This window comes from Mirounga angustirostris, unplaced genomic scaffold (genome assembly GCF_029215605.1).
Source record: "Mirounga angustirostris isolate CCGP_5_RB_7025 unplaced genomic scaffold, mMirAng1.0.hap1 SCAF_9, whole genome shotgun sequence".
Lineage (NCBI taxonomy): Eukaryota > Metazoa > Chordata > Mammalia > Carnivora > Phocidae > Mirounga > Mirounga angustirostris.
The window spans coordinates 64,821,884-64,845,847 of NW_026991717.1; the positions used below are offsets into that span (position 1 = coordinate 64,821,884).

A 23,964-nucleotide genomic window follows, 5' to 3' on the forward strand; every position below is an offset into this window, starting at 1 on the left:
TATCGTTAAGATCTATTACTAGATTTCAAAACAATGTTACACCTTTTTAAGGCTGCTTTGGGATGCATTCCCTTATCATTTGGAACCCTTCAGTGAAGAAATCTAAGAGGTAAGGATGTAACACTTACTAATATCTAGCTACAGCAATTCTAATCTGAATTCCCCTGAAATTCCTCACAACTCGACCTTGAAATTCACTCCCCTGAGGATTTCTATGCTTTTCAGTTATTATCTTTTATTTTCATGAAATAATAAGCTGAACATAAATGTAAATCTTTAGTACCAATAGATGCATCCTTGGAGGACAACATCCCTTATACACTGTAGTTCATAAGATGGCATTTTTAACTACAAAGTCTTGACCAGCACTATGGTTTTATACAGAAGAGGGGGTGGGCACAAAGCGATATAATCTTTGCCAAGTTCCTTAACTTTTTGCTAAGCCTCCGTTTCCTCATCTTTGTAAATGGAAGCATAGTAATTGTAACAACATTTAAAATGGTTGCTCTGCGTATTGAATGGAGCACTGGGTGTTATACGCAAACAATGAATCATGGAACACTACATCAAAAACTAATGATGTAATGTATGGTGACTAACATAACATAATAAAATAAAATTTAAAAAAAATATTCAAAAAGGAAAAAATAAAATAAAAAAATAAAATGGTTGCTCTGAAGACTAAATCCATAAGATAATTTTAAGACAATGCTGATAATCACTCAAATATTAGCTGTCAATTATGTACTGGGAGCTATACAAAAAAACTGCAAGATAGTAAAAAGAAAAAACAAAAATTGAATCTAAGAAATCTGAGAATGAGTTTCATTTATAAATAATCCACAATAGTAAAAAAAAAGTATGAATTTTTGGAAGCAGCAATTCGTATCAAGAATTAAAAAAAAAACTTAATACTCTTTGACATAGTTATCTCCCTCCTGTAAATTCATCCTAAGAAATTGGAAAGAAAAAAAAACCAATTACATGCAAAAAAAAAATGCTCATTACAATGTTACTTACTTATTAAGGCGAAGAGCTGGAAACCAAGTTTTCACTAATAAGATAATAGCTGTGTAAACTTATAGTACAACTTGATGAAATATTACAAGCATTAAAATTATAATAATTACTAAAAACACTATGCATAAGCACAGAAATTCTTTTAGGATATTAGGTGAAAATGAATAAACATTTGTACATACACTGTTAAAACAAATAAAAATTATATGTATGGAACTAGAAGCAACTGAAAATTGTGATTTTTTAATTTCTTTCTTTGAGGTAATTATTGCTCCTTGTCCTCCCCAGAACAAAGAAAAGTCAGTCTTAGTCCATTCAGGCTTCTATAACAAAACTCCACAGACTGGGTAGCTTATAAACAAGAGAAATTTATTTCTTAGCAGTTCTGGAGGCCGGCAAGTCCTAGATCAAGGCGCCAGGATAGTTGGTCGGCTGAGGGCCTTCTTCCTGGTTCACAGCTGAGGCCTTTTCTCTTGTGACCTCGCATAGTAGAAGGCGCTAGGATCTCTCCAAAGCCTCTCTCTGGAGCCTCTGAAGGCACTAATCCCATTCAAGGAGGGCTCCACCCTCAATATTTAAGCACCTGTCAAAGACCCCACCTCCCCACCTCCTAATATCATCTTTGAGGGTTAGAATTTCAACATGGGTTCCCAGGAGGACACAAATATTCAGACCATACCACTCAATTAAAAGAATTCAGTTCAGTTTCACTGTTTTCCTCCTCCTATCTAGTTAAATTGATTTGAGACAAGGTAAATGTAAAAATGGACTCAAAGTTAGCCAGTAATTATAAGTCAAACTACTTTTATGTGGTGTATGCTGTGACCTTGTACACATGATACAGGTTCAGACTGGACAGCAATAGGGTCTATATAACTTCAGGTTAAATTATTTTTCTTTTGGCTCACTTAGAAGCTAAGTTTGCTCTTTCCTGAAGCAGTGAGACAGAAAACTGCTAAGGAAAACTAAGGTGGTTATAGGCTAGCTTGTCTTATTCATTTGTGTCTCTCCCCTTTCTTTTTAAGGTGATCAAAATATGGAGTTGAAGAATATCTTAATTTGATATAGTTACTAAAGTTATTTGGCATATGTTCTTAACTTTTACTAAGTTAAGTAAGTCTGGGTTTTTGGATTAAATAATTCTTAAGAGAAAAAGTATATATAATTTTCATCATATTTTTAAGTTCCTGATTTATGTTCATTCAAGATCTTAATTCATAGACTTCAAATTCATTCCTAAATCAAGTTTCAGTAATTATGTATCTAAAGCAACAATTTTTTAATTAACAAATTACAGTTTCAGAATAATAAGCTAATCAGGCTACACGAAAATGTAAACAGATTTTTGCTTTCATTGTTGGTGACTAAAATGAACATAAGTTTACAGACCTTTACCTGCCCAAATTAAAGTTAACAGACTAAATCCAGAGCAATGAAATGCTAACTAGCAGATTTAGCCCATCTCACCTATTAAGTAGAAATCTTAGTTTGATTATAGCTGCAAAAAAGTAAATGTCTAAATTTTAATAAGCTGAAAAAAAACTTCCTCTCTACCTTCTCTCCCACAAAAATAGATTTTATGCCTTCCATATAATGATATTTTTCTGAGAAAGATGACTTTTTCCACTGAAGATGACAGATGTCAAATATATTTCCAAAATGTACTCAGGTATTAAAATTGCTTTAATTAGCAAACTCTAGAAATATACTCCTTATATAATTAGTTGTATTAAGTATCAGACAAAAAACTGGCTGGAGCCAGGTGTTTGCCTTGCGTCCTGTCCAACACTAGTTACTAATCTAGCTACCTCTTCTCACATTCTTTGCTCAGAACATAAAAGAAAATGTTCACAACATAGATTTGTTATTTTTTGCTTGTTGGAATTTTTAGATTTTAAGTTTTTACAAAAAGCTGCTTCTTTAACATTTAATTTGAAATACAATTTTTCCAACAAGTCAATAATCCTCTTTTAAAAGTAACCCTACCTTGGGCTAAATGAAAATGAGCACTGATTACTTCATGAACATAGTACCTTTCTTCTCAAGAACTAAAAGTTCTTTTTAATATTCTCTTATCTCTAATCAAAAAATGTTGGGGGAGGAGGAGGTTACTTTATCTTAACATCCCTTGAAGTAGTGACATACTATCCTGGTTTTACAGATGGAGAATCAAGCACAAAGACATGTTATGTGATTTGCCATAGTCTTAATGTGGCAGTCACCAGTAACTGCAGGACCATGTTAATTCTGAACACCAAGTTAATCATAAAAATGTAATTAGTGAATTTTGTTTTGAAAAGGACTTTCTGATTACATTAAGACTAGAGTACCCCCCCAAATACAAAACCTTCTGCCAAAGACAGTATAATGTATCTGGATAAAACCATACAGTATCAGTCACCATCTTGGTTAGTCTCTCAGAAAACCTTAAAGTTCTCAATAAAATCCCAATCTAGAAAATTTATTCACATGTCTATCTTCCTTTCTCTAACTCCCAACATCCCTAATTCCCAACATCCCTCATTCCTTAGGACCATTATTACATGAGATCCTATCATTTCCAATACTCTCAACTCTTTCCAGCTAAACCTTTCCCTCTCTTATCCTCCTCCCGCTGGCACCCTCCATCTTCAACTTCCAATTCCAAAATCCTAATTCCAGTCTCTTCAAATAGTAGAGGCAGATGTCAGCATTCATACTTCCACTCTAAGTCACTCAATCCACACACACATTAAATACATTGGTGCTGGCTCAAGATTCCTTTCCACCTCAACTCCTGGTACCATCCAACCTAGCAACTTAAATATTGTTGACCTTTTTTAATAAATCTCCTAGCAGATCCTGGCTCCTCTACTCCAACAACTTTTTCTACTTTAATATTCTCTCATCTGTCATTACTCTGGAGTCTATGTTCTCTGATCAGTATCTTTCGATTTTTCCCACTTCTATTCTACATGCTCTTTAACTTTACCAAAACTTACAGTCCCTTAAAACAGCCGTCAGTTATATGTGTCTCCATATCACTTCAACCTTTTTTCTTTAAAATCAAGTCTGGCCATTAATTGTATGGCATACAGTATGGTACAAATGCAATGCAATTTGGATCTCCGTTCTACCACTTATTCCCTTTTGTGGCTATGGGCAAGTTACTAAGCCACTCTTAAGTCTCAGTTATCTCCTCTGTAAACTATGGATAATACTTAGCTCGCATGGTCATTAGAAGGATTAAATCTAGCACAGCGTATGACAAACAATAAAAAAGTCTGATAGACTTCTCTTTCCTAGACTTTGTTCTACCTTTTACCCAACCTTTCCTTAAATGTTTTTTTCTCGGGGCACCTGGGTGGCTCAGTCGTTAAGCATCTGCCTTCGGCTCAGGTCATGATCCCAGGGTCCTGGGATTGAGCCCTGCATTGGGCTCTCTGCTCCGCGGGAAGCCTGCTTCTCCCTCTCCCTCTGCTTGTGTTCCCTCTCTTGCTGTGTCTCTCTCTGTCAAATAAATAAATAAAATCTTTAAAAAATAATAAAAATAATAAAAAATAATAATAATAAAAAAGAATTTTTAGTGTCTCTTAAAAACATTGCTGTTTCTCACCATTCATCCTCCCACTACTACTTAATATTCTTCTTGGGCAATTTCCCCTGGTTCAAATATTACATATGCCGAAGACATTACCTCTAACTCTACCCTCTCAACCTTCTTTGGGAACACCAAACCTATATTTAAAACACCTTATAAGACATCGTCTACCTTGATACCTATAGGTAGGCAGGCTTTAAAAAGCCAAAACTGAGATGTTCTCCCATTAAAAACCTCTGCCTCTTCCCACTCCATTTAAAAGCATCACAGAGGCCCAAATTTAAAATGCTGAAGTCGTCCCACACTCCTTCTACTCATTCCTTCACATACAGTCAAGGAATCATCTGGACATCTGAACTGCCCCACAAATTCATCCCCAACAGTTCCAAATGCACTACTTCCAGCTGTTTTGCCTTGATTATTACATCTTCCTCATTATTTGTAGTTCATCTTCTTCTCCCTTCAATCAACTGTCCCAGTGAATCCCAGTATTCAGCTTTCTACACAAATCTGGTATCACTCCCTCACTTAAATTAGTAGTTCTGCACTGCCTACATGATAAAGACTTAAACTGGTGCTTCTCATTAAGTATCCTTACTGACCTAAGACTTGAAGTTGGGAGTGAAGGAGGGTAGCTCAAAGAACATATTTTCTTTGAACTCAGTGCATTATCTGAAAAATTAATGAGGACTCTGTTCAAAATTGTTATCACTGACCAATTAAAATAAATTTTCTCATCTTGTCAAGAAAGACTGACTTCCGGGGCACCTGGGTGGCTCAGCTGGTTGAGCATCCGACTCTTGATCTCAGCTCAGGTCTTTTTTTTTTTTTTTTTTTTTTTAATTTATTTGACAGAGAGAGCGCTCGTGTAAGCACAAGCAGGGGGAGCAGCGGGCAGAGGGAGAGGGAGAAGCAGGCTCCAGAGAACCCGATGGGGGAGCTCTATCCCAGGACCCTGGGATCATGACCTGAGCCCCAAACGCTTAACCCACTGAGCCACCCAGGCGCCCTGTCGGCTCAGGTCTTCATCTCAAGGTGGTGAGTTTGAGCCCCACGTTGGGCTCCACACTGGGTGTAGAGCCTACTTAAAGAAAAAGCGGGGCACCTGGGTGGTTAAGCGTCTGCCTTCGGCTCAGGTCATGATCTCAGGGTCCTGGGATCCAGCCCCGCATCAGGCTCCCTGCTCAGTGGGAAGCCTGCTTCTCCCTCTCCCACTCCCCCTGCTTGTGTTCCCTCTCTCGCTGTCTCTCTCTCTCATATAAATAAAATCTTTTAAAAGAAAAGAAAAACTGATTTTCAGGAGCTTCTTTCACGTTCATCTTGTGGGTGTCATACGCCAGGGCTAGCCAGCACCCTTGCCCCAAGGTTGCTGATACAACGTAAGCACAAATCCAGACTTCTCACAATTGCCTCCAACGTTCTTATTCTTTAATTTAAAGTCAGCCAAGGTATAGTACATCATTAGTTTTTGATATAATGTTCTCCCCCCACCACTCCTGCAAATAAGTGTATCCAAAAAATTACTGCTTTTCTCCCAACTTTCCATTTCTCCTTTCATGCTTGTTCTTGTTTTGTTTTTACCCTCCCTTCTTGAAATGCCTTTTCCCTTTCCATTATCCTTATCTCTGACTGACTCCTAATATTCGACCTCTTTTCTGAAGCCTTCCTTCACACAACTCCCACACTGCCATCCACAGCCAGGCATAATCACTTTCTCCTTGAGCCTTGAAGAACTTCATATACAGACCCACATCACATTTCAGAGGGATCTAGTTCCCTTGTTGGATAGTGAATGCAGTTATCAGGTTTTACTTATCTTTGCATCTCCAGGGTTAAGGAAATGTCAAGTACCTAGCAGACACTCAAATGTCACTGCACTGAAATTCCTGAAGGAAAAGTTACTAATGGTATCTGTCCTGAAAAATTAAGAAATCCATAAATATAATTCAGGCAACTAAAATTCTGAAATGCTTTTACATATCATTAAGAGAGCAAACCCAAAATTGACCCCTAATTCCAAACTCAAAAAGTCAATGTGATTCACAACAACAACAAAAAAGTTTGGTGACTTTATGCCAAATAAAACATTCTGATATGATAAGTTATGTTAACTTTGATAAAGTGGTATCAGAAAAACCACAATTCACTAAATTCCATCTAAATTTTTGTAATCCTACTACAGGATACTAATATAGAGAAGCCAAAAATTGTATTTGTTAAAATAATCTCTAATCAGGTGAACAAACAAGATGCATCTAATCATATGTAAGAGTATCATTATAAATATTTCTAGGAAAACAATTACAGTCTACATTCCAAATCATAATGGCCTTTATCTAAACTATAATCCCTGTTATACACATACAATTTAAAAATAAAATTGTAAAACTGGCATTATATTAAAATTTAATTTTCAATTACTTTTGAATTCACTAAAGCTTATTCTTTGCCTTCTAAATGTAGAAAGAAAATGCCTTCTAAGGTAATTCAAAAGTTTCAGACACAAGGTAATTTCCACCAGTCAATCCTACATTTATGAGTAACAGAAATGATATATTAAATGGGGATTTCAGAAGTACAAAGAACATTACTTAGGATTCTAGAACTCTTATACTAAAAGCTATCCTAAAGTTGACCATATCCAATACCCTCTTTTTATTTTTATTTTTTTAAGATTTTATTTATTTATTTGACAGAGAGAGACACAGTGAGAGAGGGAACACAAGCAGGGGGAGTGGGAGAGGGAGAAGCAGGCTTCCCGCTGAGCAGGGAGCCCGATGTGGGGCTCGATCCCAGGACCCCGGGATCATGACCTGAGCCGAAGGCAGATGCCCAACGACTGAGCCACCCAGGCACCCCTAATACCCTCTTTTTAAATGAGAAATATTAAGTCTAAAATTCTAGGAAGGAGAAAAGTAATATAAATCTACATTTATGAACCCATACTATAAATCTATAAATCATAAACATTTACTTCCATATTATGGGCAGAGACTGAATGACAATACTGCATTTCTGGCATTTAAGATTGTATTATTTCTCTTCCTTAATCTTCAAATGTGATAAAACTACATCAATTTTCTGATGTTGATGCATTCATGAAATCTCAAGATAAACCCAGTTTGACTATGAGGCTTTGTTTCGTAGTTAGTTCACTGAATTGGGTTTGATTTGCTACTTCTTGAAAATTCTCAGCCATTATCTCTGAATATTTCCTCTCCTCCATGATCTCTTCTTTTGGAATTGTTAGCTGTATGTTGGACTTGTTCATTTTACCATTCATGTTTCTTAATCTTCCAATTTTATAAACTCTATCTTTGAGTTCAGCCTTCTGGGCCTCTGTCTATAGCAGGAGATTTTAACCTTTTGTGCCAATAGACTTCTTTGGCCGTCTGATGAAGGCTATATCCCCCTTCTCAAAATAATATTAAAGGCCTAAAACAAAATACATAGGATTATAAAAGAATCAATTATACTGAAATAACTATCAAAATATTTTTAATTTTGACATAGTAATATCCGTGCTTTATTAACATTTATATATGAGCTCTCCCAATGGTTTAATAACCATAACTTCATTTATTTATTTATTTTTAAGTAAGCTTTACAGCCAACAGGGGGCTTGAACTCACAACCCTGAGATCAAGAATCGCCTGTTCTACTGAATGAGCCAGCAAGGCGTCCCTACTATAACTTCAAAGTAGTGACGACTCAAAGCATTATTTCAATAAATCTGTAACAAATGAACAGCAACTGTACTATAAGAAAAAAAATCTGACTTATATTGGTGTTATAGGTTGAATAGTATCCCTCTAAAAAAACATGTTGAGTTCTAACCCTCTACCTCAGAACATGACCTTACTTGTAAATAGGGTCACTACAAGTGTAATTTATTTAGAGGGGGTCACACTGGAGTAGAAGAGACCTAATCCAATAAGACTAGTGTCACATGGCCGCTTGAAGACACAGAGACACACAGGCAGAACATCACGTGATGATGAACGCAGAAAATGGAATCAGGCAGCTGCAAGCCAAAAATGCCAAAGATTGCCATCAACCACCAGAAGCCAGGAAGAGACAAGGAAGGATTCCCCTACCGGTTTAATGGGAACATGGCCCTGCCAATACCTTGATTTTGGACTTCCAACCTCTAAAATTGAAACAATAAATTTCTGTTGTTTTAAGCTATCCAGTTTGTGGTACTTTGTCACATTACAGCAGCCCTAGGAAACTAACTGCTGTCACAAGTATCTCTAATGCTGCTATGGTTTGTTGGAATTTCCTTCAATTATGAATGTAAACAAGTTTCAATTAGAGATCAGTAAAAACACTCTTAATTCTAAGAACCCTATGTCTGAAGCAATTTAACACCTCAGTCTAAGATCCATTACTAATGAACTATGCTTTAACAAAAATAATGAACTACATTTAAACAGAAATACATGAATAGATCTTTTTCATTTCAAACCATTCTGAGTGCCACAAAAACATCTCAGGGATTTCTAATGACTGGCTCTTGACTCTAAAATGAGATGCAGCTAAGACATAAAACTTGTCATAAATAGTGAATTAAATCTAACTATTAAAGGATGAAAAAATTCATTATCTGTGTTAACTTCTTAAACTAAGTGTAAAATTATCCCTTCGTCTTAGGTTAATATGACTAGTATGAATAACCAAATGAAAAGTCTTACTTTTGACACTTCTTAGCCATTAAGTAAAGCATGAGAGCTGGTCTCTTGTTAGTGTATTCCTCTTAGAACTACTCAAGTTGGTGTTTAAGCCCAATAGCCTTCTGTTCTCTTATTCATCCAGAGGCCATATTTATTTAAAAGAAAAAAAAAAAGAGCAGTACAAAGTTCACCATCTGTGAGGTATATATATTATCAAAGACATGTGGCTATTAAGCCCCAAATAATAAAACCTTAGAAGATTATGAATGTACTACCAATTGTCTCCAAATTTTTTATCTTGGCTCTTCAAAATTCATGCTTTTACTTCAGTATCTTACCAGATCTCTACTGGAAGTCTTTCATTTGCTTAAATATGTCAAAAACAACAATATAATAAAATTAATCAAAAAAATAATTGATTAACAAATACACATGTTACAAGTCTAGTGACTTGTAATGTGCCTATCACTGTATTATTTTAGGGTAATTTAGTACAGGAAGGGCCTATAATGATGCTTAGTTCAAATTGCTCTAATGAAATGAGCAAACTGAGGCCCACAGAGGCTGTACTTGTCCAGAATCACAGAATAATTAGTGACAGCTGGGACAGAAAGGCATCTCCCAATTCCAAGTCCAATGCTCTTTACATTACACCATACTACATAAGAATTGGTAAGAGTTAAGTAAACTATCTGCAAAACTTTTGTACGATCACTTTAATTCTATTTGTAATATGATATTTAAAAACAGCATGGTTGCCCAAAACAACCTAACAAGTTTTGGGGGTTTTTTTAATCAATTTTATTTTACCATCCAGCACATTTTAAAAATAGGAACAAGATCTCATTTCCACCTTCAAAATTGGCAAAAATGTTTTCAAAGAGAACTGGACAGATATTTCAAGACACAAGCACTCTCATGTGAGTTTTCCTTTTCTAGAGGGCAACGTAGCAGAAAGAACAACTTAAAGTTTGCATCTCCTTTAACTCCATTCCTAGAGTATCTTAAGGAAAGAGTAAAAGATTTGGATGAGGACAGAACTCAGGATCAAATGCAGCACTGTTCAGGAATAAAAGATTATCCAACGATAGTAGACTGGTTAAAACTAATGTATGTTATACACTGAACCATAATGTAGCCATTAAAAACTATGTTCTAATGACATAGGAAAAGGGTCACAATATATTTGGGTATGAAGTTTCTACTATGCAATTCCACTCTATAAAGAATACATGTATATACATAAAATAATACAGAAAAAAATCATCATAGTGCATGGCACATAGTAAAAATCCAATAAATGAATAAGATTCTACATCAACATCATAGGAAAGGTTTGATTATAGTATATCAAATGTTAAGACTTGTTATCTGAGTAACAGATACACAAATAGTTATTATTCACTCCCTTTAAGGACTATTTTGTACATTATCTGAAATTACTACTTTTGCAAGGAGGAAAGTTGTTTTTTTTTTTTTTTTAAGATTTTATTTATTTATTTGAGAGAGAATGAGAGAGAGCACATGAGAGTGGGGAGGGTCAGAGGGAGAAGCAGACTCCCTGCCGAGCAGGGAGCCCGATGCGGGACACGATCCCGTGACTCCAGGATCATGACCTGAGCCGAAGGCAGTCGCTTAACCAACTGAGCCACCCAGGCGCCCCTTTTGTTTTTTTTTTTAATGACACTTTAAATCAGTTCCAGTTATTACTGAAGGATGGAAAAGAAGACTTTTACCAACCCTTCCTCAAACTTGGCACTGCATAAGATAAACTCTTACACATAATAGATTCTTAATTATTGATTAAATATACACTCACAATCAACTTTTGAGAGCTATTTCTCCAAACAGAACTCTAATTTCAAATAATAGAGCATATATTAGAGGATTTCAAAATGAGGCCTCTAAAGGCCTCACTCGATTTTTCACAATGGTTACCTAGAAAAAGTTAATGGTTTCCCAAAATATTGGTGATTTTCACTCTTTTAAAGGTTGAAATCAGGTGAAAAAAAAATTTAAGTGTTAAGAACAGTGTCTAATGTAAATAAATTCCTATTGATTATGGCTTCTAAAAAAGGAGAAAAGAAGGTAGAAAAAAATATATTTAAGGCCCAGATAAAATCCATATTACAGGGGAGTCTTACAATGCTGAGGCTTTAAGGGCATGTGCCATAACATACATATATCTTTTGTTTCTTCATACTATATACAATGATAAGTAATAAACTACTGTTTCAAAACATTAAATATTAAAGATAAGATAAATTATTGGAATAAAAACTATATTCCAAAGAAGTTCACACTTTTTGCTTAGCTAATGTACAATGTTGGCTCTAATAAAACTGATTACCAGATGAACACTTCCTAAAATTAAAAAAAATTTTTTTTAATAAAACCCCCAAGAGTTCTGTCCCCATGAAGTGTTAACATCTCATAAAAAATATATATGCTAAAACATTTTTTTTGTTCTACCAAAACTAATATAACAGAGCCTCTAGGGAATAACGTATTAATAATGCAGGATAAATTTACGAAAATAGAATCCTAAAGGTCTGGGTGAGTGAGGTAATTTCCAAGTTGTCCTACATCAACAACTTTTAATTTTTTTTAATTAAAAAAAAAAAGGCAACCCTCCCAACTTGCCTTTTGGTGTCTCAAATATCAACATCTTTGGGATTTAAGTACTGGGAATTTTTACTCATTTTCAGTGTAACAGCAATATCATCCACCAATATCACTACATGAAAAATTTGCATTCTTAATCTGTCCATAGCAAGTATTAGAAAAAGAGCCCATTTAGAAACAATATATTTTACTCATGTGTCAATTCACATTCCCTCATTTGTTTTTCTATTAGATGTATCCAGAAACGAAATATTAATATTTTACTTTAAATATGGTAATTAGTCTTTTCCCATCTCTAAAAACAGAATTTGACATTTTGATCCAGGCTACTTTCTTAAAAGATGCCAGTAAAAATTATCGTCCTTCCGTTCAGGATTTTTAGCAGTTTTTCCCCTAACTAAGGGTTATCTGAGATACTTCTTGATCTCTCTCAAAGTAGGTCTAATCTGCGGAAGGCAGTGAGACAGTGTACTGCACTGTGAATGGACAGCCAGGTATTTTATGAATGGAGGCGATCACGTGATCCCAGCACCTCCCCGAACTGATATTTCCCACATAACTGTGTCAACATTCTGAGAACAGGGGTAGTTGTTTGTGTGTGCGTATGTTTTTGAATTTAACCTATAACTTCGAATTCTCCTTACTTCCTGAACTCAAAAATCTGCATGAGGACAGACAGTCAAAGCTCTGAATTTTTGTCCTGGGAAATCCTTTCAAAATGTCCAAGGTGATGGATGTTTAATTATTTTTTTATGAATGAAGAGTGTGCTATGCAAATGAGGGCGATTCACAAAAAGAGAGAGAACATGGCGGCCACTTCTGCTTCCAGACTGCACTGACACTGCAGCAATCTACCTTCTCCCACACCCGCTCATCAGAAGAGTGTGCTGGTGGGGGGAGGGGGGTGGAGGTTCGAGGAGAAACGCTGCTTGGCATTTCTCAAGCTATTTTATGTTAAACGGGCCTAGGCTTTGGATTTTAAAGTTCTCTCAAAAAGGTCTGACTCGAGGAATGCACTTTATTTAAAGGAATGCATCCTAGGACTAGTCCTAACTCTCTTAACTCTTTCCAATCCTCCAAAGATAAACAAAACTTGAACTTAATTACAAGAGAACGGATGCAAATATTCTGCACGGAATTAAATCCGGTCTCAGTAAAAACTGTTACCGCACCATTATTCTTTCAGGCAGCCGTTACGTTAAAACAAAATATTTAAAAGGCAACGTACTTCGTTTGGAAAACAAACAGCCCAAATAAACAAAAACTTAAGCCAGGACACTCTAGAAGTTAATGAATGAAGTCATCAACGTATTCTGCCATGTAAATACTGCTAAATCAACGTAAATGGTGTTTCTCAATACAGCTGAAGGATAATTATTAACACTCAACATTCTATGCCCCTGATAAAGACATGCCCAGCACTCGCAAAGGTAAAATATAAGAGTTCAACGTCTCCCACACTCCAGGTGTCCTTCATGCTATTAAATTCTAAAAATGTTTCCCTAGTTCCATTTTTTACATGAAGCTTACAGGTCGTAAGTTTAAAAGGGGGGGAGGGGGGAGGTTTAATCGGTATTTAAGAGTCACTGACTCATCGAATTAAGATTCAAGAGCAGTTTGCTGCAGGAGGTGCTCCCACACGTTAGTTTCCAAGTAAAATAGCTATAAAGGAAGCAGGATGGATATTCAGGGTATGTTGGCTTACGGTATGCTAAAGTGAAAAAGAACAGGCCGGGGGGGGGGGGGGTCTTCGAGGCAAAGAGGTAATTTCTACCCCGCCACCATCCGTCCACATTACTCCATCTCCTGGACGTACAATTGCCATCCCACCCCAACACTCAATACCCTCCCCCAGAAGTAAGCAACTAAATGCGGGGGGGGGGGGGGCAGTGGAGGGTGCTGCCATTAAACGGCTAAAGAAATCAAATGTTATCTCCAGAACAAGATGCACCGAACTCTCCAAGCTTGCAAGCTTTCCGGCATCCAAGTCTCAGAGGGGTCGGAAGGATGGGGGGGGGGGGTTACTAATCAAGATCAATGAGGCGCTTACTCGTTGTCAGAAGTCGCCGTCTCCTCGCTCATCTTTCCCTCACCGCGATCCGATCTGGAGATGGAGGAGCAACAGCAAGCGGAGGAGCAGCGGCAGCACCGAGGGGCAGGAGGCAGCGGCGGCCGGGGGGGCGCGGGGGCAGCGGCTCAGGGGCCTCACCATGGTGGATGCCTCACCCGGAACGGTGCCCCCCCAGCCGGGAACCCCGGCCACCCCCGCAGGGGGGTGGCGGCAACAACCTCCGCCGTGGCGACCCCAGCCTCTTCCTCCGCCTCAGCGCCCAGCCAAGGGATCCGAGGAGGCCGGGGAGGGTGGGTGGAAAGGAAAAAGGGAAGAGGGGCTGCGAAGGCTGACTGGAGAGCTGCTCCTCCCGCCACCGGGGTGGAGCGCGGCGGGGTCCGGCCAGGAAGGAGCGGGCGGGCGGAGAACCCGGGAGCAGAGGCGGCGCTTCCCTCAGGGATGCGGCGAGGAGGAAGCAGAGCTGCGTTCGGTGGGGGCCGGCGGGAGGGTGCCGAGCCCAGGCTCCGGGCGGCGGCGGCACGGTCCTGCCGGAGCCCACCCCACCATCTCCCACCTCGCCGCCGGCTGCCCGCTTAGCGCCCGCAGGCGGCCGGAGCGGTCCTCAGGCACGAGCCGGACCGGGCGAGGGGCCTCGCGGCGGCGGATTCCTCCAGACACGCTCCAGTCGGGACGCCTCCAGCAGGGGGAGGAGGGGGCGGCGGGGAGCGTGTGAGGCCAGGGCAGGCGAGCCGATCTCCCCCACCCGGGTCGGAGAAGAGCGGGCGCGCCCAGGAGACAGGGTCCCGGGAAGCAGCGGGAGAGCGGCCGCACGTCCCCCACCAGCCAGTGCCCACCAGCAGCTCGGCGGGCCAGCTCCTCACACCCGCCAGAGGGGAGCCGTGAGGGGGGCGGCGGAAGCGCTCACGCCGCCCGCTCCTTCCGCCGCCGCTGCCCGAACCGGGGGCGCCCACGGGAGAAGGAGGCGAAGTAGTCCCTGGCGACTTCTCCCGGCCGCCCGCCTACCCCGGGGGCCAGAGCGGGCACGGGGTGCGGTTGCCGAGCGCAGTACCCGGGCCGTGAGGGCGTGTGGGTAGGGCTAAAAGCTGCGGCCTCCGGGCGAATCACTGCAACTCGAAGTCGTGTGCAGCATAGCAAGTTTCAGGAAAGTAGTTCCCTCCTCCCTTCATTTCCCAAATCGTTGTCGAGCCACCGAGCGGGGAAAGGAGGGGGGAGGCGGAGGGATACGCCAGGCACCGTGTACAGTGTGCGTGCGCGCGCTCCAAACTCTTGGCACGCTGCGAAAGGGGGCGGGGGTGGGAGCTGCACTGGGAGCTGCTTGGGAGGTTGCATTGTTGCGCCGCGCTACTCCCCGTTACTCCCCGTTACTCGCTTTGGAATATCCGGGTTGTTAGAACAAGGAGGCTAGAATGACAGTGTGGTCAAGGGGGAAATTGGAGGCTGCTCGGTTTTGCCGTGTGTGTGTGTGTGTGTGTGTGTGTGTGTTTTCCTTGCAGAGCAAAGAATGGAACTGGCATGAGTTCATTTTTAGTTGATGGGGTTAGAGGGAGGGACCGTACAAAGAGAGCTCCGCCTGCTGTCCCTCTGGTTGCATTGCTGCAGTCCCCTAGCTGCATGTACAGCGGGAGAGTGTGTGTGTGTGTGTGTGTGTGTGTGTGTGTGTGTGTGTGTGTTAGAGTTAGTTTTAATACCTTGGATTCTTAATGTGCAAGGGGTATGCTGTGCAGGGCATTCATCTTCGAAAGCTAGAATGGTTGTTAATGGAGAACGACTTCCATTGAAGCCCAGAGTAGGCGTGTTACATGAATCTGGCGCAGCCAGAAGCACAGGAAAAAAACTCCCGCTGCGAGTGAGGTTGCATAACTATAGCGCAGAAGATGCCTCTGTGGCACGAACTGCTCTAAACGGAGGCGGAACCATTATTGAATAGGCAGCTGTCACTTTTGCATTGTTAGAGGACAATGTATGCATTCATCTCGAAAGGTTTTTGCACAGAAACCTGCTGGGGTTTCAGCCGGGAGTTCAGGATCTGCGGGACTAGAGAACTCAGGGCCCCTGGCTCTGCAAATTCTATTATCCCTTTTCTACCTAGAAAGCCAGTCTGTACCCACCCGGCCTGGGGACTGAATCCTAAGTTTCTGACGCATCTCCCTAGCTATCAGTCTAGCTTTGTGTGCAGTGCTTTTCTTTTCATTCTCAGGTTTGTGTGACCTGAGAGTGAAGGTTGCTGCTCCTGCCACCTTGAGGGGTAGAATAATTCCTGATGAAGAGGAAAGTGGGAAAAACTCCCAAACCAGCCAGCACTCCCCATCTGTGAACCGTCTCCAGGAGGTTTCTGGATTGCCGCTTTCTAGAGCACAGGCACTAGCCTGTTTTGCACAGAGTAGGAGCTTAATAAATGAGGAGTAAAGGAGCCAAAGCACTCAGGCAGCCCCCCAAAAACAGCCCATTGATTTCTGAGGTTTCTTTATGTAAGGCTTGCCTGGGCAGCAGCATTATCCTTACTCAGAGTGAGGAAGGGACAGTGTTGGTGGCTGGAAGAGGTGAGGGGATCTGTGTTTTTTTTATCTTGTTCCTGGGAAGACCCTGTACCTGGGAGTGTTGGTACTGGTCTGCTCTCCTTCTTACTACTGCTACCCACTATGGCTTCTCAGATTTGAATCAAGTCCCATCAGTTATCATTTGTGTGTTCTAGACAAGTTACCCAAACGCTGCCTGTGGAAAATGGGGAGAATAGTACCTAATTCATAGAGCTGCTGTGCCGATTCATGAGGTAATAATATACATGAGGCACTTAGAACAGATTAAGAGCCCAATAAATCCTGGTTCTTACTCTGATTTTGTAAAACGGAGATGATAGTACACTTCATGACAAGGTGGTGGCAGTGGTTCCGAAGGTTAAACTCAGCCTTGTTTGTTCATTCGACGAATAACTATGGGTTTTCTTCTGTGTACCACTCTTGCTAGACACATGGCGTGGCCCTTAGCAAGCCATCCATAAATGATTGCTCTCAGAGTCATTATGATTAAGTAAGTACAAGGAACGTTGGGTCACTTGCAAAGGCCTCCTTTTCTTTTGAAGAAATATGCATCTGCTTGAGAAAACCATCTTGGCTGTCCTGTGCAAGGAACTGTGTGCTGGCCACTTTCAAACACATTACTTACCTAAAGGGGCAATATATGATCAATAGCCCAAATTCATGCTTTTGAGATTGTTCCCACTCCTATAACCAAGACACAGTCACCAAACTGTTCCTGGCCTCCAGTGTTCCCCATACCACTTGCAGGACACTTTTGTGCCTTTCTTTTTAAGGGGGCATTTCCAGCCCTCACCTCTCACCCAGTTGTTGAAGATCTTACCAGCTTTTTAGAAAATTGTCTTAGTCTAGACAGAGAATTCTACAGTAAAACAATTAGAAATGGTCCTACGTTCAGGTTCAAAGGCCAGGAGTCTTCCAATCTAACTCAACTGTCAGCAGCTACCCTAAGCTCAAGAGGCCTCACTGCTCTATCCCAGTGTCTGTACCTTTACCAGTACAAGAGACAGAGTGACCAAATGCAATGTGGGACACCTTATTTGGATCCTGATTTGAACAAATATTTTTAAATTTGAGATCATCGGGGAAGCAAACACTAACTGAAGACTGATGATAATAAGGGTTTTTTTAAAGTATTAGTGTTGTGGTTGTGGTTTTTTTTTTTAAGTCATCATCTTTTAGAAATACATACTGAAATATCTATAGATGAGATGATATATCTGAGATTTGTTTCAGAATAATTCAGTAGGGTGAGGAGTGGGAAGAAGTAGGTAGGGATAGAGATGAAACAAGATTGGCTACGGAATGATAATGAGCACATTCTCTTTATTATTTCACACATTTGAAATTTTCTATAATAAAAACTTTTTTTAATACACTGCAAGAACTGCCTTAATGCAGATTCCTTAGCCCCACTCCCAAGACTGGGATCAGCAGATCAGTAATGGAACTGACAAATCTGCTTTTCCAGAAGTATGCCAGGTATTTGGTCCTTCTTAGCCCTTCACATCCTTCTCCCCTTTTCCCTGCAACTACTTTTCATCCTATCTCCGAACACACCCCTACCTAAGAACCTCGATTCCAGAAGCCCACAAAAAAGGGTGGCCCAACGTCTATCATAGGCTAAGGCAGGTCAAGGACAAAGGGCTGGTTCAGCCAGGGAAGGTGGATCTAATAAGACCTGAAAAGCTGTGTGAAAAGATAAATACAGATGCAGATCACAGTTTCACCCAAAGTTCCAGCTCCATTCAGTTGGTATAGCTACCATTGAACACCAGTCAAAGATTCTATGGCCATGTCAGGGTGAGCAGGGCAGGGGCTTGCTTATATTTACTTGGTTGTGTTTTCTCAGGTGGGTCTGTGGGAAAGAGGCTGGTCACGCTAGCTGCTGCTCACAGGTGGCTCTCATTACTCTTGTCCTCAGTTTTAGGAATTAACCACAACCACTTACAAACTTGTTCTAGATGATTAATTATCAGAAGTATTTATGCACCAACAGCACAAGTGCCAAGTAACTGCCAGTGTAGGACATCATCACAGTTAGGAAGGTACAAGTGGGTTCTGGGTTCTAGGTAGGTATCAGACCAGGGTTCACAAGGTCAGCAAAGGTGGCCTAACCTCATGGAGGCCCGGGCAGATGGCACATAGCACTCCAACTCAAGGTGTTCTCCCTCTTCCCAGACCGCTCCGTCCATAGTGATCATCTTTCTGATGAACTCAGACTTTATCTTCTCAAATTCCTTTCTTTTTGCCTTTACCATTTTACCCTTGTATTGATAGTTCTCTATCTCTACTCAACTTTTTCTGAGTTTATGTTTGTTTTCCCAGTTAAATGTTAAGTGGCTTGAAGGCAGAGGCTGCATTTCATATATTTTTGGTGTTCTCTTCAGCAGTCATTTTGAGTAATGGAGGCTTTTCTAGTGAAATATTATAGCAAAGCCCGTATATGTATAAAAATGAAGCTGTAGTGACCGACACAGTGATGGAAATTCAGAGCCTCCTCCAGCTTCTTACTGCAACCTGAACACTACAGCAGCTCAGCATTTCACACACGCCATCCCTTGTGCTAATAAGCTCTCAGCAGAGATTTGTATACTTGAAAAGCCAAAAGAGGAGATGGTCGTGCCAACATATGAGGTTCTAACAGTGCATAAAATACATATTCAAATTTCCATTTCTAAACATTACCCCGAGCAGATGTCTTAAAATTCAAAATTTTAAAACTGTAGCTAGAATGTGCCTAGATCAAAGGGGATTGTCTATTTTCATGCTGTACTTTGCTTAATGAACAATCTTTTTTCTTTTTCTTTCTTTCTTCCTTTCTTTCTCTTTTTTCTTTTTTTTTTTTTTTTTTTCTTTCTTTCTTTTTTTTAGTGTAACCAGTCTCTTGGCTAATGAGCTCTGCCTCTCAGTGGAATTACTAAATGGTAACCATGTTTCTAAATAGTTTCCTTGCCTCTGGCATGAGTCGGTTTCTCCATCACTAGGGTTTCCATGTTCTTCCAAACTAATACAAAGTATAAAGGATAAGTATGCTATTTTATTTTTCTCCCAAAGGACTGCAATTGTTGGTCTGGTAGTATCCGGTGAGTGTGAAATCAGTTTACTTTTAATGCTATAACTGCCTTTTACAGGAAGTTTCCACAAGATTACAACCAGTACAAGGGAAATGAGCAGTCTGCGATTTCCTTTATTTTCAGCATAATCTTAGCAGGGAGGATGCTTACCAGGCCCACACTACTAAATAAAGCACTTCTCCTTTACCATCATTCTCCCAAATGGATTTGGCATGCTTATTCCTTGAAAGTTATATCCCACTACAGTCAATATGAAGGATTGAAATATCCATTACATAAAATTTCCAAGGCTATGTGCATGCAACAAATGCACTACAACAAAAGAGTCTAGATGATTCCTTGGATTTTGTTTTAAATATGGCATTTGACTTCCCTTTCAGTGAGTAATAGTTAGCCATTGTATATGACTATCAAACTTGGAATGCCCTTTAGGAACTTACCTTCCTAACACCCTTGCTCACTAGGTATTATCATCAGTTCCAATTTACAGAAAGAATTAGGAACTGACGATCAAAAAGGTTAGGGGACTTGCCAGAGGTCTCACGTTAGTGAGGCTGTGGCTGGAGCTCAAACTAAAATTTTCTCCTTTAAAAACCCGTGTGTGTGTGTGTGTGTGTGTGTGTGTGTTGATATTATATATAACTTCTCAAAGATGAGCTCCTTGGTGGCATATGCTTTCTATTTCAAGTCATTATTGCTGTGGATGATGACTTGGCAGGAGAACTGTACTTTGGAAAAAGGGAGGAGTAAATTCCTTGGCTGTTATCAGCTACCTCCTGTGGTGCTCAGGTACATAAATGCCCTTATACCATCAGTTCCAGAGGCAACAACATCTGGTTATCTTTTAGTGATGCTCTTAGTTCTCATGATCATGGTAGCCACTAGCCATGCGTGGCTAAATTAAAATTAACTAAATTCAATAAGATTAAAAACTTACTCCATAGTCTTACTAGTTACATTTCAAATGCTTAACTGTCATGGAAGGTTGATGGCTACCATTCTAGACTGAGTTCAGATATAGAACACTTCTACTATCACAGAAAGTCCTTTTGGGTACTTTCGTTATCCTGCTATTAATATAGACATCTAACAATGACTGTGCTTTCGAATATGTTATTATTGGTTTGAACTGAGCATTGTATCCCCTCTCTTAATCTTAGATATGTCTTCACTGCCATCAACTAAGGGTAAAAAAGAGGATAATTTCATAATTAGAGTCTTTGATAAACCCACAGAAGATATCTATGTTGAGAAGCACTAATGCATTTATTTATTTATGTGTTTATTTATTTAATAAAAATGCTTTAAATGCTCATGTTTAATACTGTAAATCCTTGCTACCTCAAAGCAGCATAGCTTCCCCTGGGAGCTTGCTAGAAATGCAAACTCTTAGGCTCCACTCCAGTCTTACTGAATTATAATCTGAATTTTGACAAGATCCCTAGGCGATTCAACTATACATTAAAGTTTAAGAAGCCCTGCTGTAAATAATCTCTGTCTCTGGTAGGTGGCCTTTCCTAAACTTGACTAGGTGTATTGTTCTTCAGGCTTGCCTATCCTCCAAGTATATAAAAGTAAGATATTCCCACCATCATTTTCAGCTCTTTTCCTACCCCTCCCCCCAAAAGAGGATTTTTTTTTGTTCCTATTTCCTTTTATCCTCTTCTTTCTGGTCTAGGATTTAGACCACTCAGCATCTTGTCTCTGTTCTCCTTAGATCAAGTCCACTACACTCAGCTCCATGTAGTCCCAGGACACTCCGCCAGGGGACTGTGCCCGTGAGAGCTTCCCCTTTCCTCCCACCTCCCCATTTCCCTCTTATCTCTCAAATCTCTCTACTTCCCTAAAAAACATTCCTTCTTTTTCCAACTCTCTTTTTCTGACTTATCTGAAAGTTTCCTCCTCTTTCTACTCTGCAATATCACGCTTTCAATTAGGCTTCATCGCACTCTATTGGGCATGTGTAAAGCCTGGCAGTTCTCCACAAGCCACTCAGGGGATCTTAAAACATCACATTTTTGCTATAACTTCTATTTGCTCTACTCTAATTTAAAAACAAAACTTAAGACCTTGCATTTACATACAGAGTTGGCCCTTCCAGCCCTCTATCTGTGTTGGTAATGTATGTGTGTGTTTATATATATAATTTATATAGTTTAGCAATTATAATTCCAAGAATATAGAAGTTCAGGTGATGGGGTAGAAGGAGAGCTATAAAGGAATTGTCAGTATTGGAGGGAAAAGATAGCGGTTATTTTTATTATCTGTTTTGTATACCATCTTGTGTTACCTAAATGTTTCCTTTTGGCTTTCCATGTCTTCCTGGATATATCGTAAAATTTTGGAGACCAGTAAAAAGCTGTTGCAATGGTCCACATAGAAAATTAGGGCATTGGTCAGGGGCTAGAGAAAGGGTGGATAAAAGACATGTAGGTGAGAGAATATTCAGGACTACTTTAGGTGCTGGGAGGAAGCCTGCTTTCCAGAGAGCTACAATCTAGCTAAGGAGACATGGAAAGCCAAAAGGAAACATTTAGAAAATACAAGATGTTATCTGAGTAAATGCCATGACAAGTAATAAAAATAACTGCTCTTGTTTTCCTCCAATGACACTAATCTTCTTAGCATCCCCAAGTATGTCCGTTTTGGAATTCTGTGACAGTATCTTTAATAGAATTCTGTGTTTAAAAATTATTAGACGCTGAAAACCTCACTTCCAGTGACATCTTACCTTATCAGACAGAGATGTTTTCTTTCTCTGTAAGATTTTTAAATCCTAAGACACTGACCGTCCTTCATACTAGAGAATGCCGCCCTCAGCTCTAAAGCTCTTTATCAGGAAGCTAAAACACTTCACACCCTTATTGTCTCCTGGGTCTTAGCCAATCTTTGTTTATTTCAAGTTTCCTTCCTTTGTTGGATCATCCCAGTCCTTCTGGGGCCCCTGCCAAGCTGTGCCAAGGACTTAGAACAGTCTCTCTTGACCTGCCTTATTGTCTTTGCTTATTTTAAGTATGTCTCCTAATATTTTCCATAGAGCTTTCTAGAATTGATTTGGGAACATAAAATTGCTTGCTACACCCTACATTATTTGGTCTAGTCTACATCCTAGAAATGTGGTTATTCTTGATACATCCCATGATACTATTCTTAACTGTGTATTTGTTTAATGTCTATATTTAGTTATCCATTGTTTCCAAGTTTTTCTAAAACCCCAACCTTCATATGTGTCAAATTATTTTTGCATAATAACATAAAGTGAGATGTCTGGTAGGTGCTTATTAAATGCTATTTTATATGGTACTGGTAATTTATTACTCCAAAAGGACAACTTTTAATTTATATTTTGAATTTATATCTCTGAAGCTCCTACTCATTCAAATATATAAATGACATTAGAGATTTGGCCAAACTTCCATTCAAATTCATAAATTCTATTTATGTATGATCCCAGTTTATCCTTTACTTTTCATATAGTTACAATATCAAATTTCCTTGGAAATCACTTGAATGTAACTCATTTAATTCTAGCAATAATCATTTCTTGGTTTTTTAAATTCTTTCTCATGGTGTTCACTTCTGATACTGATCTTCTTTTACAAAACCAAAAGTACTTAGTGAAGGATAGGGAGAACTTTCAGAAAACTATCATTAGGATTTATTAGAGAGTGGTCCTTAGGGGCAACTCTCAAAGGATCCATCTTTGATAAAGTCACAGACAATAACTGTATCAGAAGAATTCATTAACTCATTAGTTACTTAAATATTCCAGGCTTAGTACTAGAGATGAAATGAAAGCAGTAATTGACTGCAAGGAACTTATGTCTAGTGAAGATGTAAATAGGTAAATTCCCATTCCCACAGTAAGTGCGAGAAGTGTTAGGAGTGACGTGCTATAGGAGCAACTCACTTGCTTCACATAAAATGGAGGATTAACCGTAGGGGAGCATTTAGGAAGAAACTCAGTTTTCCCCCTTTTGTGTAGTGAAGACCCTGGGTCTTTCCTACGTGTTTCTCCCCTGTGTGTCTCCTTTACTTTCACACAGCACACTTCGCTTTGGGGCACCAAATGGGTGGAGGTTTTTCCCCACACCAAGTGTTTCCTTGCAACACAGCTGGGCACCCTACCATTTAACTTGCTTCTGATGCTGTCTACCCGGAGATGGCATCAGATTCCACAGGTTAAGACCTCAGTCCCATAAAACTTACCCCCTGCCTGCCCCATCCCTGCCACTGTCCCCACTTCTGTCCCAACTTCACAAGCCCAGTGCTTCTAACCAACAGCCTATACAGATCAGAGGTTCCAACAGCCCCCTTCTCAGGTTTAATTAATTTGCTAGAGTGGCTCACAGAACACAGGGAAACATTTACTTACATTTACTAA

General features: G+C 39.9%; 1 protein-coding gene across 1 annotated transcript in view; it reads right to left on the minus strand.

The window, feature by feature from the left end:
- SPRED1 (sprouty related EVH1 domain containing 1) overlaps window positions 1-15,080 on the minus strand; it is a 120,565-nt gene extending 105,485 nt beyond the window's left edge. The window contains exon 1 of the mRNA XM_045900383.3: window positions 13,949-15,080. Within this exon, the coding sequence (XP_045756339.1) occupies window positions 13,949-13,980 (32 nt within the window). The 5' untranslated portion in view covers window positions 13,981-15,080. The remainder of the gene's footprint in view (window positions 1-13,948) is intronic.
- Between the last annotated feature and the right edge of the window lie 8,884 nt (window positions 15,081-23,964).